General features: G+C 39.3%; 1 protein-coding gene across 2 annotated transcripts in view; it reads right to left on the bottom strand.

Moving 5' to 3' along the window:
• Window positions 1-10,899: 10,899 nt before the first annotated feature.
• RRAS2 (RAS related 2) overlaps window positions 10,900-14,535 on the bottom strand; it is a 75,615-nt gene continuing 71,979 nt past the window's right edge. For both annotated transcript variants that reach the window (XM_058305708.2, XM_004472522.4), the window contains exons 5-6: window positions 14,303-14,421; window positions 10,900-12,423 (exon numbers count right to left, since the gene is read on the bottom strand). In XM_058305708.2, coding sequence (XP_058161691.1) covers window positions 12,336-12,423; window positions 14,303-14,421 — 207 coding nt within the window. In that variant the 3' untranslated portion in view covers window positions 10,900-12,335. The remainder of the gene's footprint in view (window positions 12,424-14,302; window positions 14,422-14,535) is intronic.

Below are 14,535 nucleotides of genomic sequence, written 5' to 3'. Positions count from 1 at the left end.
AGGATCAACAAAACCAAAAGTTGGTTCTTGGAGACCAAGAAAATCAACAAATCCTTAGCTAGACCAAAGGAGAAAAAAAGAGAGAAGATACACATACATAAAATCTGAAATGAGACCAGAAGGGACATTAACACTGACCCTGCAGAAATAAGAGAGATAAGAGCATACTGTGACAACTGTATGCCAACAAACTAGACAACGCAGAGGAAATGGCCAAATCCCTAAAAACACAGGAACAACCTACACTGACCCTAGAAGATACAGAAGACCTCAACAAACCAATCACAAGTAAAGAGATGGAAACAGTCATCAAACACTTCCCAAATGTCTCTCTGCTTGGAGGATGCCCACATTCACATCTCAGGTGTGCACTTGCCCTTTTCTCTTATTTCTCATTAAACCCTTTTACTTGCTCGTTATCCTGGCGTGTCTTTGAATTCTTTCTTGCGACATAGCCAAGAACTTAGAACCCAGCTGCCAGCAACAGTACCATTCTGTCTGGGGTTCAAGTCCCCACGTTAAGTCTGTCTGTCGGATAGACCCTTGAACCTTGAAGTCTATTGGTTAAGTATACTCCTGAAAAGTAATCCAGAATACAGGAAGTGTTAATTGGCTGTTCATTAAATGGTATGTGTTACCTAGGTATATAGTAAAGGTTCAGTACCTGTCTAAACTGTTCAATTGGTGTTTAATTGCATCTAAATTACTCCAGTGTTCCTAAAAGGTTACTGGTTACTAAGATCCTTTAAAATAGGAAGTTCTAATTTTACTAGCATTCCTAAAAATGCCCTTTAGACTATATTGTAAAGGACTGGAAAATCTTAGCCACAAGCTTATGAAAAAGCAGGAAATAGTTTTTCCTGTAGCAAAGGTATATATAACTCAGTATGGCTATTGAGGAAAATGGCTTGTTAGAAAAGAATATTGTATCTCTATTCAGCCAGGAGAGCTCTCTAAACTCGGGAGCTGAGCCAGCAAAATCTCTACTCCTCCCAGTAAACATCTCCAGAATTAAAAAAAAAACTTAATTGTTCCAAGGTGCAAATGAAATTTTAGTAAAGTTGTACAGAAACTGAGGAAAAGTTCCTTACCATTCCTTAAAGGCCAAATTGAGAAAAGCCAGGGGCTTACTAGAAACTCTAGTGAACAAGGTAGATTAGAGAAGGGTTAGAACAAAAAGTAAAACCCTTTCACCCACCCCTCAAGGGATGGAAGACATTCTTAATAAAATAGAAAGCCCAAAGACTGTGGGCAGTAACAGACAGAAAAATCTGGAATGAAAGGGCCAAAAGTGAGGAGGGAAGACTTACTACTGAGTGAAAACCAAATATTTAAATCATAGCTTCCTAAAAATACCTCCCTTGCTAAAAGATCTGTTAACCAAACAATACTCAGATAACTTTCTATCTAATTTTTATATATTTAAAAGTGTTTCCAAGCACAAGTTTGTGTATTACAGGCAACACTGAACCCAGAGGAAATCTTAAAAGCTGTAAAAAACCAAAGGCATGGAATGGAAAACACAAAAATAACTACACCAAAAGAGTGAGGTTCATGAGTCAAATTAAAAGTCTCTGAATCATTGCTAGGCCAGACAATCCATGGAAGCCAGTGGCCAAGTCACAACCAGTTCCCTCTCTACTCCACAGTGTCGACACCCCTTTTCAGCATGAAGCAGCCAGAAAGATACGATTTCCAGATTATCCTCAAGATTGGGAATTTTATAAATAGAGAGGGAGAATTTGTTAAGAATTAACAAATTATTATGATTGCTAAATCATTATATAGATGCCTTTAAATTATAAAATAGCAAAAGGTCAATACCTGAAATTACTAATGCTGGCTAGAGGGGTGGGATCACTCTAGTTCTAACTTTACCCTAGTGCAGGGATTCTTAACCTTTTTTGTTCCATGGACCCCTTTGCCAGGCAGGTGAAAACCATGGACCCCTTACTAAGCCCACACTATACTGTGTGTTATTTAATAAAGATATTACACTAGCACCAACATGTCCCCACAAGAATTTTTTTAATTTAATTTCCCCCCTCTCCCCCCACCCTCTCTGTCCATTCGCTGTGTGTTCTTCTGTGTCTGCTTGTATTTTCATTAGATGACTCCGGGAACCGATCCTGTGACCTTCCAGGGTGGGAGAGGCGATCATTCTCTTGCGCCACCTCAGCTCCCTGATCTGCTGCGTCTCTTATTGTCTCTCCTCTGTCTCTTTTTGTTGTGTCATCTTGCTGTGCCAGCTCTCCACGTGGGCCAGCACTTCTACATGGGGCAGCACTCCGCATGGGCCAGCTCACCACATGGGCCAGCTTGCCTTCGCCAAGAGGCCCTGGGCATCGAACCCTGGATCTCCTATATGACAGACGAGAGCCCAGTTGCTTGAGCCACATGTTTCCCAAGAATATTTTTTTTTAATTTAAATTCAAGCTCATGGACCCCTTGTTAAGAATCCCTGCCCTAGTGTATGCTTAGTATTGGGATGGTAAACACCCCACCCTCCTCTGTTTAGTATCTATAAGGAAAACCTTGTGACTGAACTCTACTCTGTACTTTCCTATCTCAGAACCTTGATCTCTGAAAATGATTCTAACTTTGTAACTCCCCTTAGTTTGGGGTCCACCACCAGCTTGCTCAACCTCTTAATGGTTATCAGTGAAGGAACCCATGTCCAGCTCCCCCCAGCTATTCATTAGCACCTTGTTGTTATAAAATATTAGGATTTCTGCAGATCAGGGAGGCAGTTTTGGACCAAAAAGCCACTGTACTCCATTGCTTGCTTGTAAAACCAATAAAACTCTTTCTTTGGGGGGAAAAAACAAAACTCTCAAAAATGAAAAGTCCAGGACCAGATGGTGTCACAGATGAATTCTACCAATCATTCAAAGACAATCTAATACTAATCTTGCTCAAGCTCTTCCAAAAAGTTGAACAGGAAGGAATGCTATCAAACTCATTCTATGAAGGCAACATCACCCTAATCCCAAAACCAGATAGATACTTAAAAAAAAAAAAAATTACAAACCAATTACTCTAATGAATACAGATGCAAAAATCCTCAAAAAAATACTTGTACACCAAATCCAAAAGTGCATTACAAGAATTATAAACCACAATCACCAGGTATACAAGGGTGGTTTGTGGCAGTTTGAAATTTTATGAATCCCCAAAAAAGAAAGATTTGTTTGTGGGCTGCTCCTGTGAGTGTGAGACATTTTCACAATTGGACCACCTCAGTGAGGCATGCTCAAGTTGCGTCTCCACCTTCTGGCTGGGTCCAATTTAAAAAATGGAGACACACAGGAAAAGAGAGCTATGCCTGTTTTTTGTTTTTTTTAAAAGATTTATTTATTTACTTAATCCCCCCCCTTGCAGCTTGTTCCATTCTTTCCTGTCTCTTCTCTGTGTCCATTTGCTGCACGTTTTTTTTTTGTCTTTATTTTTTTAATATTACATTAAAAAAATGAGGTCCCCATATACCCCCCACCCCCTCACCCCACTCCTCCATCATCATAAGACATTCTTTGCACTTGGTGAATACATCTCAGAGCACCGCTGCACCTCATGGTCAGTGGTCCACATCATAGTCCATACTCTACGACGTTCCACCCAGTGGGCCATGGGAGGACATACAATGTCCGGTAACTGTCCCTACAGCATCATCCAGGACAACTCCAAGTCCCGAAAACGCCTCCACATCTCATCTCTTCCTCCCATTCCCTACCCCTTTGCTGGGTAATCTTGCTACGCCAGCTCTCCGCGGCACACGGGCCAGCCTGCCTTCACAAGGAGGCCCAGGATGCGAATGCCGGGCCTCTCATGTGGTAGATGGGAACCCAACTAATTGAGCCACAGCTGCTTCCCGAGCTATGCCATTTTTGATCCTACCATGTGAGAGAAAGGAGAGGCTAACGAGCTGAGGCCCCAGGAAGAGATGAGCCATATGCCTGATAGCTTGAAGCTAAAATCGGAAAAAAGCTAGAACAGTTGAGCCTGAGGGAGGAGGCCCAGTAAGAAAGAAGCCCAAAGGTTGGTTGCCCATAGCTGAGTTCTGGGAGACAGTACAGTATGAAGGGAAGGCAGAGACCAGGCAGAGATTGCCTGCCATCTTGTTTCAACACGTGACAGCTGACTTGAATGAGAAAACATCTCTTATGGTGCCTTGACTTGGACTTTTCACAACCTTGGATATAAGCTTTTACCCCAAATAAATATCCTTCATAAGAGGCAACACATTTCTGGTACTTTGCATCGGCACCCCTTTGACAACGTAAATAATGTTCCACACAATAAAATCAATTAGTGTACTAAATCACATTAATAAGATTCGAGAAGAAAAATCACATGATCCTCGATTGATGCAGAAGACATTTGACAAAATGTAACATCCTTTCTTGATAGAAACACTCCAAAAGATAGGAATAGGAGGAAGCTTTCTCACCATGGCAAACTGCATATATGAAAAACCCATGGCTAGCATTGTACTCAACAGCGGAGGACTAAATTCTTTCCCACTGAGACAGGGAACAAGACAAGGATGCTCACTGTCACCACTGTCATTCAATGTTGTGCTAGAAGTTCTAGCTAGAGTAATTAGGCAAGAAAAAGAAATAAAAGGAACCCAAACAGGCAAGGAAGAACTTCTGCTATTCTCTGATAATATGATCCTACAACTAGAAAATCCTGAAAATCCACAACTACCAGAACTAATACATGAGTTCAGCAAAGTTGCACGGTACAAGATTAATATGCAAAAATCTGTAGTGTTTCTATATACTAATGATGAGCAATCTGAGAAGTCAGGAAAAAAATTCCATTTATAATAGAAACTAGAAGAATCAAATATTTAAGAATAAACTTAACCATGTACATAAAGGATCTGTATTCTGAAAACTACAAAACATTGCTGAAAGAAACCAAAGAAGACCTAAATAAATGGCAGGACATTCAGTGTTCATGGATGGAAGACTAAAATTCCCAACAGCCTTTTTGCAGAAACGAAAAAGTCGATTACCAAATTTATTTGAGGGGTAAGGGGTTCTGAATAGCCAAAAATATCTTAAAAAGGAAGAATGAAGCTTGAGTCTTTTTTTTTTTGAGAATGCGTTTTTATTTTTTCCTCCCCCTCCCTCCCTCTCCTTCCCCCTCCTCCACTTCCCCCTCTACTTTCTCCTTCTCCCCTTTCCCCTCCCCTTCCCCACTATTTTTGCTCTCTGTGTCCATTTGCTGTGTGATCTTCTGTATATACTTCTCTCTTTTTCTGTCTTCTCATCTTGTCTTTCTCTAGGATTCACCAGGATTTGATCCTGCAGACTTCTGATGTGGAGAGAGGTTCCCTGTCAATTGTGCCACCTCAGTTCCTGGTCTCTGCTGCGCTTCACCTTGACTCTCCCCTTCGTCTCTCTTTTGTTGCATGATCATCATCTTGCTACATGACTCACTTGCGCAGGCACTGGCTTACTGCGTGGGCACTGGCTCGTCACATGGGCACTGGCTCACCTTGAAGGCAAACTTTCTCCTCTTTTTCATCAGGAGGTACCAGGATCAAACTCGGGGGTCCTCCCATATGGTAGGCGGAGGCTCCCTGGAGGAGTCTTAATTTCTAACTTTAAAGCATATTACTTAGGTACAGTGGTAAAAACAACAACAACAAACAATCAAAAAACAGCATGGTACTGGCATAAGGATAGATTTACCAGCAGAACCAAATCAAGACCTCAAAAACAGACCCTAACATCTACGGTCAAGTTATTTTTGACAAGGCCATCAAGCCCACCCAGCTGGGGCAGAACAGTCTATTTAACAAATATTGTTGGGACAACTAGATAACAATATCTGAAGGAAAGAAAGAGGACCCATATCTCAACAACTTATACAAAAATTCACTCAAAATGTATCAAGGACCTAAATATAAAAGTGACCACCATAAAATTCCTAGAAGAAAATCTGGAAAAACATCTTCAAGATCTTGTGGTAGGCAGTAGTTTCTTAAACCTTACACCCAAAGCATGAGCAACCAAACAAAAATTAGATAAATGGGACCTCCTCAAAATTAAATACTTAAGTTCTTCAAAAGACTTTGTCAAGAAAGTAAAAAGCAGCCTACTCATTGGGAGAAAATACTTGGGAACTACACATCCAATAAGCATTTGATATCCATGTTATATAAAGAGACCATACAACTCAATGATACAAAGACAAGCAACCCAATTAATTAAAAACTGAGCAAAAGACTTGAATAGACGTTTTACCAAAGAGGAAATACAAATGGCCAAAAAGCACATGCAAACAATGTTCAACATCACTAGCATTAGTGAAATGCATATCAAAACTACAATGAGGTATCATTTCACACCTTATAGAATTGCTATTGTCATTTAAAAACAGAAAATACAGTGCTGGATAGGATGTGGGGAAATGTGGTATATACACACAATGGAATATACGATTCAGCTGTAAGAAGACATGAAATCGGGATGCATATGACAACATGTATGAACCTTGAGGACATTATGTTGAGTGAAATAAGCCAGACACAAAAAGACAAATATTGTATGGCCTCACTAATATGAATTAAATACGATGAGTAAACTCATGGAGGTGAACTCTAGCATATGGGTTACCAAGGAGATAGAATGTGGGTTGAGAATGGGAGCTGGCCCTTAATGTATCCAGAATTTTTAATTATGTTTATTGCAAAAGTATGGAAAGGAAGAGTTGATCTATAAATGTGATTGTGGCTGAAAACAATTATCTACGGGCATAAATGTCTATGGAAAGGGAGCTAGAAAACAATCTAGGGAATGTATAACAGTGATTTTGATGGTGGATAGGATTGTGTTTTAACAGAACAAATTGAAAAATGTTCTACAAAGTAGAACAATTGTATGTCACTATTACAAGGTGTCAAGAAGATGGTGATGCACAGAAAAAATACAACTAATATAATTTATGGACAATCGCTAACAACTTTGTTATATATTCTTGCATCAATGGCAAAGAAAGTAATGCATCTATGTAAGGGTCAACAATAACGGGGTAAAAGATACGGGCTTTTTCCTTTTGCGAGTAATGAAAATGTTCCAAAATTGACTGAGGTGCTGACTACACAAGTCTGTGATGAAAATGAGAGCCACTGAGTGTACACTTGGACAGACTGCACAAGGCATGGGACTGTGTAACACAGTGAACCTTGTGGTAGATGATGAAGTGTGGTAAACAGTACAAACATGAGAATGTTCTCTCATTAACTATAACAAATGTACAATACTAACACATGGCGTTACTAAAAGGGGGAGTTATGGAAAAAATACACCAAATGTAAGCTATGGACTAGTTAGCAGTAATATTTTGAAGATGTTCTTTCAATATTTGTAACAAATATTCAATGCAAGGTGTTAGTGGTGGGGTGATGTATGGGAATCCTGTATGTTATAAATTACTTTCTAAGGTCACAACCCAAATTTAAAAAAAAAACAAGCATTTCAAATATATGTATGTTTCAATGAGACTGATTATTAAGATGTATGTGTATAGAGGGAAACTCAAGAAAGCTTGGCACGGGACAGACAAGCTCAGGAATTCAGCACCCTGTCAGTGGGCCTTACTTTGAAATTTATGCTCCCCAATATAAGAGTTAGACTCAAGTTTTCCTACACATGGCTCTTCTGCCCTTTTTACATGAACTATGATTATATATATATATTTATTTATTTTTCCAGATACTTAAATCTTTGGTCTGTTCATATTGTAACATCTACTCTCCAGCTCATTAGATTCACCCAGGACAACTAACAAGATGATGACAGACAATGCCCATCCCCAAGGAAGAGTGTCTGCAACTGCGAGCAAGGTAGCTCCATGCATCTGCCCCATGGGATCTAAGTCCCCTCTCAATTAGAAACAGAGTGGGCATCACCATCCCCAAATCCTCAAGATTGGGGAATGAACAATGGATTAAAGTAGACTTATTAATGTATTATAGACTAATTCTCGCAATGTAAGAACTTTTATCATTCTTATAAACACAATGGTCACCACAGGTTCTAAGGGGAGGGAGGGAATAGATGTAGCACGGGGCATTTGGGGGCATTGGAATTGTCCTGATGACATTGCAATGACGGATACAGGCCATTATATGGTTTGTCATAACCTATAAAATTGGGCAGGGCAGAGGGTAAACCATAATATAAGCTATAGGCCATAGTAGCAATGCTTCAATATATGTCCATCCATTGTAATAAAATTACCACACTAATAAAGATGTTGTAAATGTGGGAAAGTGTGGGAGGAGGGGTGAGGCATATGGGAATCCCCTATATTTTTCATGTAATCTAAAGCTTCTTCAAAAAAATAATAATGGAAAGAAAGAAAGCTTGGCAAAGAATGACCTCAGGCCTATGAATAGGACAGTTTCTCAGGTCAACATGGAACTAGGAATTGTTTGCGTTCTCCCCAGCCAAAGTGGAAAGTACTCCTGGACCATTCAGGGCATTCAGGAGAGACCCCTTAAGGGCCACAGCTTAGTAGTAGCACTAAACGTCCTGGGAAAAGGTTACTTGAAATTGCATAAAGCTTAAAAACAAGTCTTGAAAGGATCAAATGGAACTGTAAGTAAATTAAATGACTACCAGAACAAAATCCAACACTCATTTGAGGAAGACAACAAAATTCAGTTGCACAACATAAAATACACTATGTTCAGCATCCACTAAAAACTTAATAGACATGCAAAAAAAAAAGCAGGAAAATGTGACCTATAGCTAGAGGAAATACAGTCAATAGAAAAAAGTCCAGAAATGATAGAGACAATGGGGTCAGTGTCAAGTTTATTAAAACACCTATTATAACCAAGTTCAAATATTCAAAGCAGTTTTTCTTAATCAGTCTTCTTTTCAAAGAATTAAGCCCCAAAGAAAATTATTTGAGTAATATTTTCTCAATTCTCCCAAGGATGGTACATAGCTAGTACCATTCTAGATGCAGAGGCAAGAAGTTAATTCATTACACACAGTAGCTATCTAAAGACATTAAGGCTCAATTCTCTGGGAAACTAGTTGAGATTGGTTCACTTAGAGCAACATAGTGAGGAGAAAAACAGAACGTAAGAAACAAATAACGCTTCTGGGAAAATAAAACCCTAAAACATCTGAAATGAAAAATTTACGAGATGATAGAAGAGCAGATTAAACAAATGCAAAAGGTTAATGAACTTGAAAACATAACAGTAAAAGCTATTCAAAGTGAAGTTCAAAGAGAAAAAAGGCAACTGCAATAATAAAACTTGACTTTAGGCTGTTGTGCTACAAATCATCTATTCAGAAAATGAGGGGATCAGGTGTGGCTCAAGTGGTTGAGTGCCCGCCTCCCACATGGGAGGTCCTAGGTTCAGTTCCCAGTGCCTCCTGAAAAAAAATAAAATACCAAAGAGCAGGAAAGCAGATGTGGCTCAAGCAGTTGAGTGCTTGCCACCTCCCACACAGTAGGTCCTGGGTTTGGTTCCCGGTGTCTCCTAAAGAAGACAAACAATGAGCAGACAACGAACAGACAATGAGCAAAAACAACAGCATACAATGAGTAAAAACAATGAGCATGACAACAAACAAAACAGCAAGCAGACAACAAGCAAAAACAAAAAAACGTAAATGAGCAGGGAGCAGATGTGGCTCAAGCAGTTGAGCGCCCAGGTCAGTTCCCTGTGCCTCCTAAAGAAAAAACAGAGAATGAACAAAACAAACAAGCAAAACAAATGAAAAAACTAACTCAGGGAAGCCAATGTGTTTCGGTGCTTGAGCACCGGCTTCCCACATATGAGGTCCCAGGTTCAATCCCTGGTACCTCAAAAATAAAGAAAGAAATAAAAATAAAACAGAATAATAGGAGGAGGCCTCCCATTAAATCTGGATACAAGGCAGTCTCTTATTATCTGAGGTTATCTATGATAAATTAACTTAAGCCTGTGTTTCCAACTCAAAGTACTACCAAGTATATGTGATAGTGCTATGGGTAACAAAAAGTCACAGTATAGGCAGCAGACTTGGCCCAGTGGTTAGGGCGCCCGTCTACCACATGGGAGGTCCGCGGTTCAAACCCCGGGCCTCCTTGACCCGTGGGGAGCTGGCCCATGCGCAGTGCTGATGTGCGCAAGGAGTGCCCTGCCACGCAGGGGTGTCCCCCACGTAGGGGAGCCCCACACGCAAGGAGTGCGCCCTGTAAGGAGAGCCGCCCAGCACGAAAGAAAGTGCAGCCTGCCTAAGAATGGCGCCACCCACACGGAGAGCTGACACAGCAAGATGACAACAAATAGAAAAACAGATTCCCATGCCGCTGACAACAACAGAAGCGGACAAAGAAGACGCAGCAAATAGACACAGAGAACAGACAACCGGGGTGGGGGGGAAGGGGAGAGAAATAAATAAAATAAATAAATCTTTAAAAAAAAAAAGTCACAGTATAAATGTGGGATCTTCCTGGGTAGTAATTTTACTACAAGACTTGAAAGGAAAATAATTATAAATTAAAGCAAGTACATAATGAAATATAATGCAAAACTATTATTTTTTATTAGTCTTCAAATAAATTTACTATGTGCTTTGCCTCGGGAGCCTTAGGTCTCACCCCCATGTGCCTATTGTATAAATATTTACCCTCTTCTCTCCTGTAGAGTTGGGGTTCTGTGAGAAGCACTTCACAAAGTTTAAGAAACACTGATTAAGGAAACATTCAAGAAACCACCAAGTTTACTTACAAAATGATCAGTGTTGATCTTTAGATCCAAACCCTAAGACAATGCTGGGATAAAGGCGTAGAGCAGTGAAAGAAGTTTCCCCCAACACTCATTTCCTCAACAAACCACCCGAATAAAAATAACACGGTGAGTAACCAAACATCAACTTGTGATAACAGGTCACCTTTAATACTAGCACCTGAAGCTATACAAGGGTACGCTTTATAAACTTCACGGGACTGTTGTACACATTCAATAAAGTGACAACTGTGCAATACCACTTAGTATCTCGAAATCAGGAAAACATACTTTTGAATTGTTTAAACACAATCCACGGAATTAAAGACAAAATCAGAAGTCGTCCACAGTTACACTAATTGTCAATTAAAAGATTTACATTTAATACTTGATATAACAGTCAGTATGTAGTAGGGGATATTGAAAGTGATTTCAGATTCTCATCCTGTAAGTTGTACTCTACTGGGAAGCTCTGAGTAGGTGTGTGACTGGCCAGAGGTGGGTACAACCAGGACCAGAACAGCAGGGAAAGTTCTACCACAGTTCCTGTAGCTTCCACTTTTTTTTCTTTGTCAGTTAAAAGTGAACAGTGAGAATTAAATACTTATCTTTACATATACACAAGGTATGCTGTGAAAGCATATTTGCTTACAAACATATAAAAATACTTGTTAACTAGTTTGATAAGAAAATAATGTATAAAAGTATATAGCAAAAACATTAATCATCTCTGACCCTGGTAAGATCAATTCCATATTTTATATTACATCAAACAAAAAAAGTTTTAGTTTTTATTTCGAATCCCTTATCCAGAAACACTTGAAAAGGAAGACACACGGAAATTATTTATTTCTACCCTCCACATGGTTGTAAAAAGAGTTAAATTAAAAAACTAAGAGCAGTGAAAAGTTTACCTCCAAAACGAACCTAAATATTTGGCAACATAGACTATTATCATCTTCCAGAGTAGGATAAACAATAAAGGCTTTATAAGTGGTTTTGAATCCAGAAATACAATAGACATTTTGGTAATTTGGGCCACTGGAAAACAAAAGCTGTAGCATCAGTAAAGGGCTGAGATGTCTCACTTTCGTAGATTCAATTCAGAGTATCTAAAGTTAACTAAAGCTGACATCAAAATTGTTAAAGATGGGCAAAAATTCACATTAAAAAAAAACTCTCAAAGTTTCTATTTAGAGTAACAATAGGCAACATGATTCCAGAAGTTAAAAATTATTTCACAACCTAAGACTTCAGCGTGGCAAACAGCTTGGGTTCCAAAACTGATTCATCCCTCTAAAATGTAAGCCCTTAAACACGTGTCTGTGTATATAGATATATATTTTAAAGGAATCAGATAATCTTAGAAGCAGCCTTAGTGTTTCCTTTGAAGTTGTCTTGAAATGACCATAGTATTATCTTCATGGAAAGGATTAGCCAGCTTCTTGGTCTAAGGCTAACATGGTGATCATTTGTCAGACTTGCTTGTCTAAGGCTAAAAAGGTACCAACAAGATGTAAACTGTAAGGAGAGAAAGAGAAGATGAGGGCTTTCCGGCAGTTGGTAGCTAAAATTCATGGAATTCTTAGAAAATGACACAATGGCAGCCTTTCTTGTCTTTTTCTTTTCGTGTTGGTTCTGGTGAAGGAGGACATTCCTGCTCTTGAAATTTCCTGTAAGATAGAAAAATCTAAATATAATTGTCTTCTTGGTATTACAAATGCAGGCTGTCTAGGGGACAAGTTTAAGTACAAACATTTTTCAAGGCTAAACTTCAACTGGAAATCAAAACATATCTTTCACACACACACACAGCAGCAGCAGCAGCCCAGAAGCTTCAATACCAGCGTAAGCGGAGTTGTCTGAGTTGTGTAAATGGGCAAGTCCTGACTCAAAGGAGGTATGAGCATCCATCACTAGAGCACAAAATAAAATTCCCTTCTTACACCCTGCTCTGCCACCTCTTAGCTGCAGGTCAGTATTAGACAAGTTAGCTGACCTTGAGCTTCAGTTTTTTGTTGTTGTTTTGTTTTGTCTTTTTCTTTTTTTGTTTTTCTAGGGCTTTTTTTTTTTTTTAAAGGAATAATAAAAACAGTTGCTATGAGGATTTACAGATGATCTTATGTTTAAATAACTAATAGTGCTTGGCATGAAAATGGATTTCTACCCCTTTTCTTACTCCTGATTAATTGATGGCTGTGGATAGATTCTAGGGATCTAAACCAAGGACAAAATAGTTCAAAGAGGCAACAATAAATTATTTTAAGAAGGCACTGGTTCATCAGTTAACACTAAAATGGGACTGGGATTTTTAACAAACTACAGAAAACAAAAACCGTAACCTTTGTTCTCCTTTTTGTCTTCACAGGAAAAAAAAAAATCCTAACAAGGGGGCTAAGAAGTCCAAGAAGCCCACAGCTCAGATCAATTCATCTTAGATTCACAGTAAATAAGATCCCATCCCACATACCTGTCAAACAATCTCATTGGCAGAGAAACCCAGTTGACCTAGCGAGCAGGTGATAAAGTAGGGACCAGGCCACCAAGTCTCAAAATAATCAAATCAAGCCCCTTTCACTAAAACAACTTAAACTTACTCACACATAAACATAATAAATAATAACTTCTGCAGATCTCACCCATTACCTCAAGCTTCCTGGTCTCATCAAAACATTTTGAACTACAGGGGCTTTGTAGGCCATTTGACAGAAAATTCTTAGTCTGGGATATTGTACTTCCTGCCTCGTGGAACTGCAGAATCTCTGCTGCCTGACTAACTCTTATCCGAGGAAGAGCTGGGTGAAAGGCAAGGTGAAGAGTTCAGGTTAGAGAATCACAGAGCTGTGGATTCAAGTTTTGCCTTTAATACACCTCACTCTTGCACAAGTTATTTAACTCTTCTGCCCCTCAGTTTTCTCATCTGAAAGTGGGGATTTAAAAAACAAGTATTTAGGGGAGTAGATGTGGCTCAAGCAGTTGAGCACCTGCCTCCCACGTGGGAGGTCCCAGGTTCTGTTCCCAGTACCTCCTAAAAAAACAAACAAGCAAACAAATGAAAAAGTCAACTCAGGGAGCCAACGTGGCTCAGTGGTTGAGCCCCGGCTTCCCACTTAGAAGGTCCCAGATTCAATCCTGACCCCAGTACCTTTAATTAAAAAATTTAGTTTCTTGGGTTGCAGTAAGGATGAGAGTAGTAATACAGGACAAGCACTTAGCACAGTATTTGGCACATATTACCACTCAAATGTTAGCCGCCATCGTCATACCACTGCCACCTCTGGAAGCTGCATTTAGGGTTTTCAAAATCCCTGTGTGTGCTTTCTACTTCAACATAATTAAATTAGAGTTTATGTACAGAACGTGCCTAGACTATGTTATATAGTCAATTAAAATTTTTAACATGCAATTTGCATTAACCCCTAGAACAGACTCACTCATAAACTTCCTCTTATTTATTGAAAATATTTAATGGTACCTTTTTTCCTGTGGTTTATAAAAGCACAGTTAGATTACCTGTTCAAATTCTATCAGTTAAAACAAACTTCTGCTTACCTTATAACCCGGACAAGTTCATGGAAAGCTTGATCTACATTCATCCTAATCTTTGCTGAGGCCTCCATGTATGTTACCTTCAGCTGCCGTGCTAACTGCTGCCCTTCTTCCTGGGTTACCTGTGTGTGAGGTACAGTGTTAACAATTAGATTTACTCCATCTAATCCTAAACCACAGATGTGGGCTACTTACCCAACCAGAAGCCAAGCTGTTTGATCCTAAGATGAACCAAC

The sequence above is a fragment of the Dasypus novemcinctus genome, chromosome 10, assembly GCF_030445035.2.
Source record: "Dasypus novemcinctus isolate mDasNov1 chromosome 10, mDasNov1.1.hap2, whole genome shotgun sequence".
Taxonomy (NCBI): Eukaryota; Metazoa; Chordata; class Mammalia; order Cingulata; family Dasypodidae; genus Dasypus; species Dasypus novemcinctus.
Note: the sequence above shows the minus strand (reverse complement) of the source record. Positions and strands in the feature narration are given on the sequence as shown.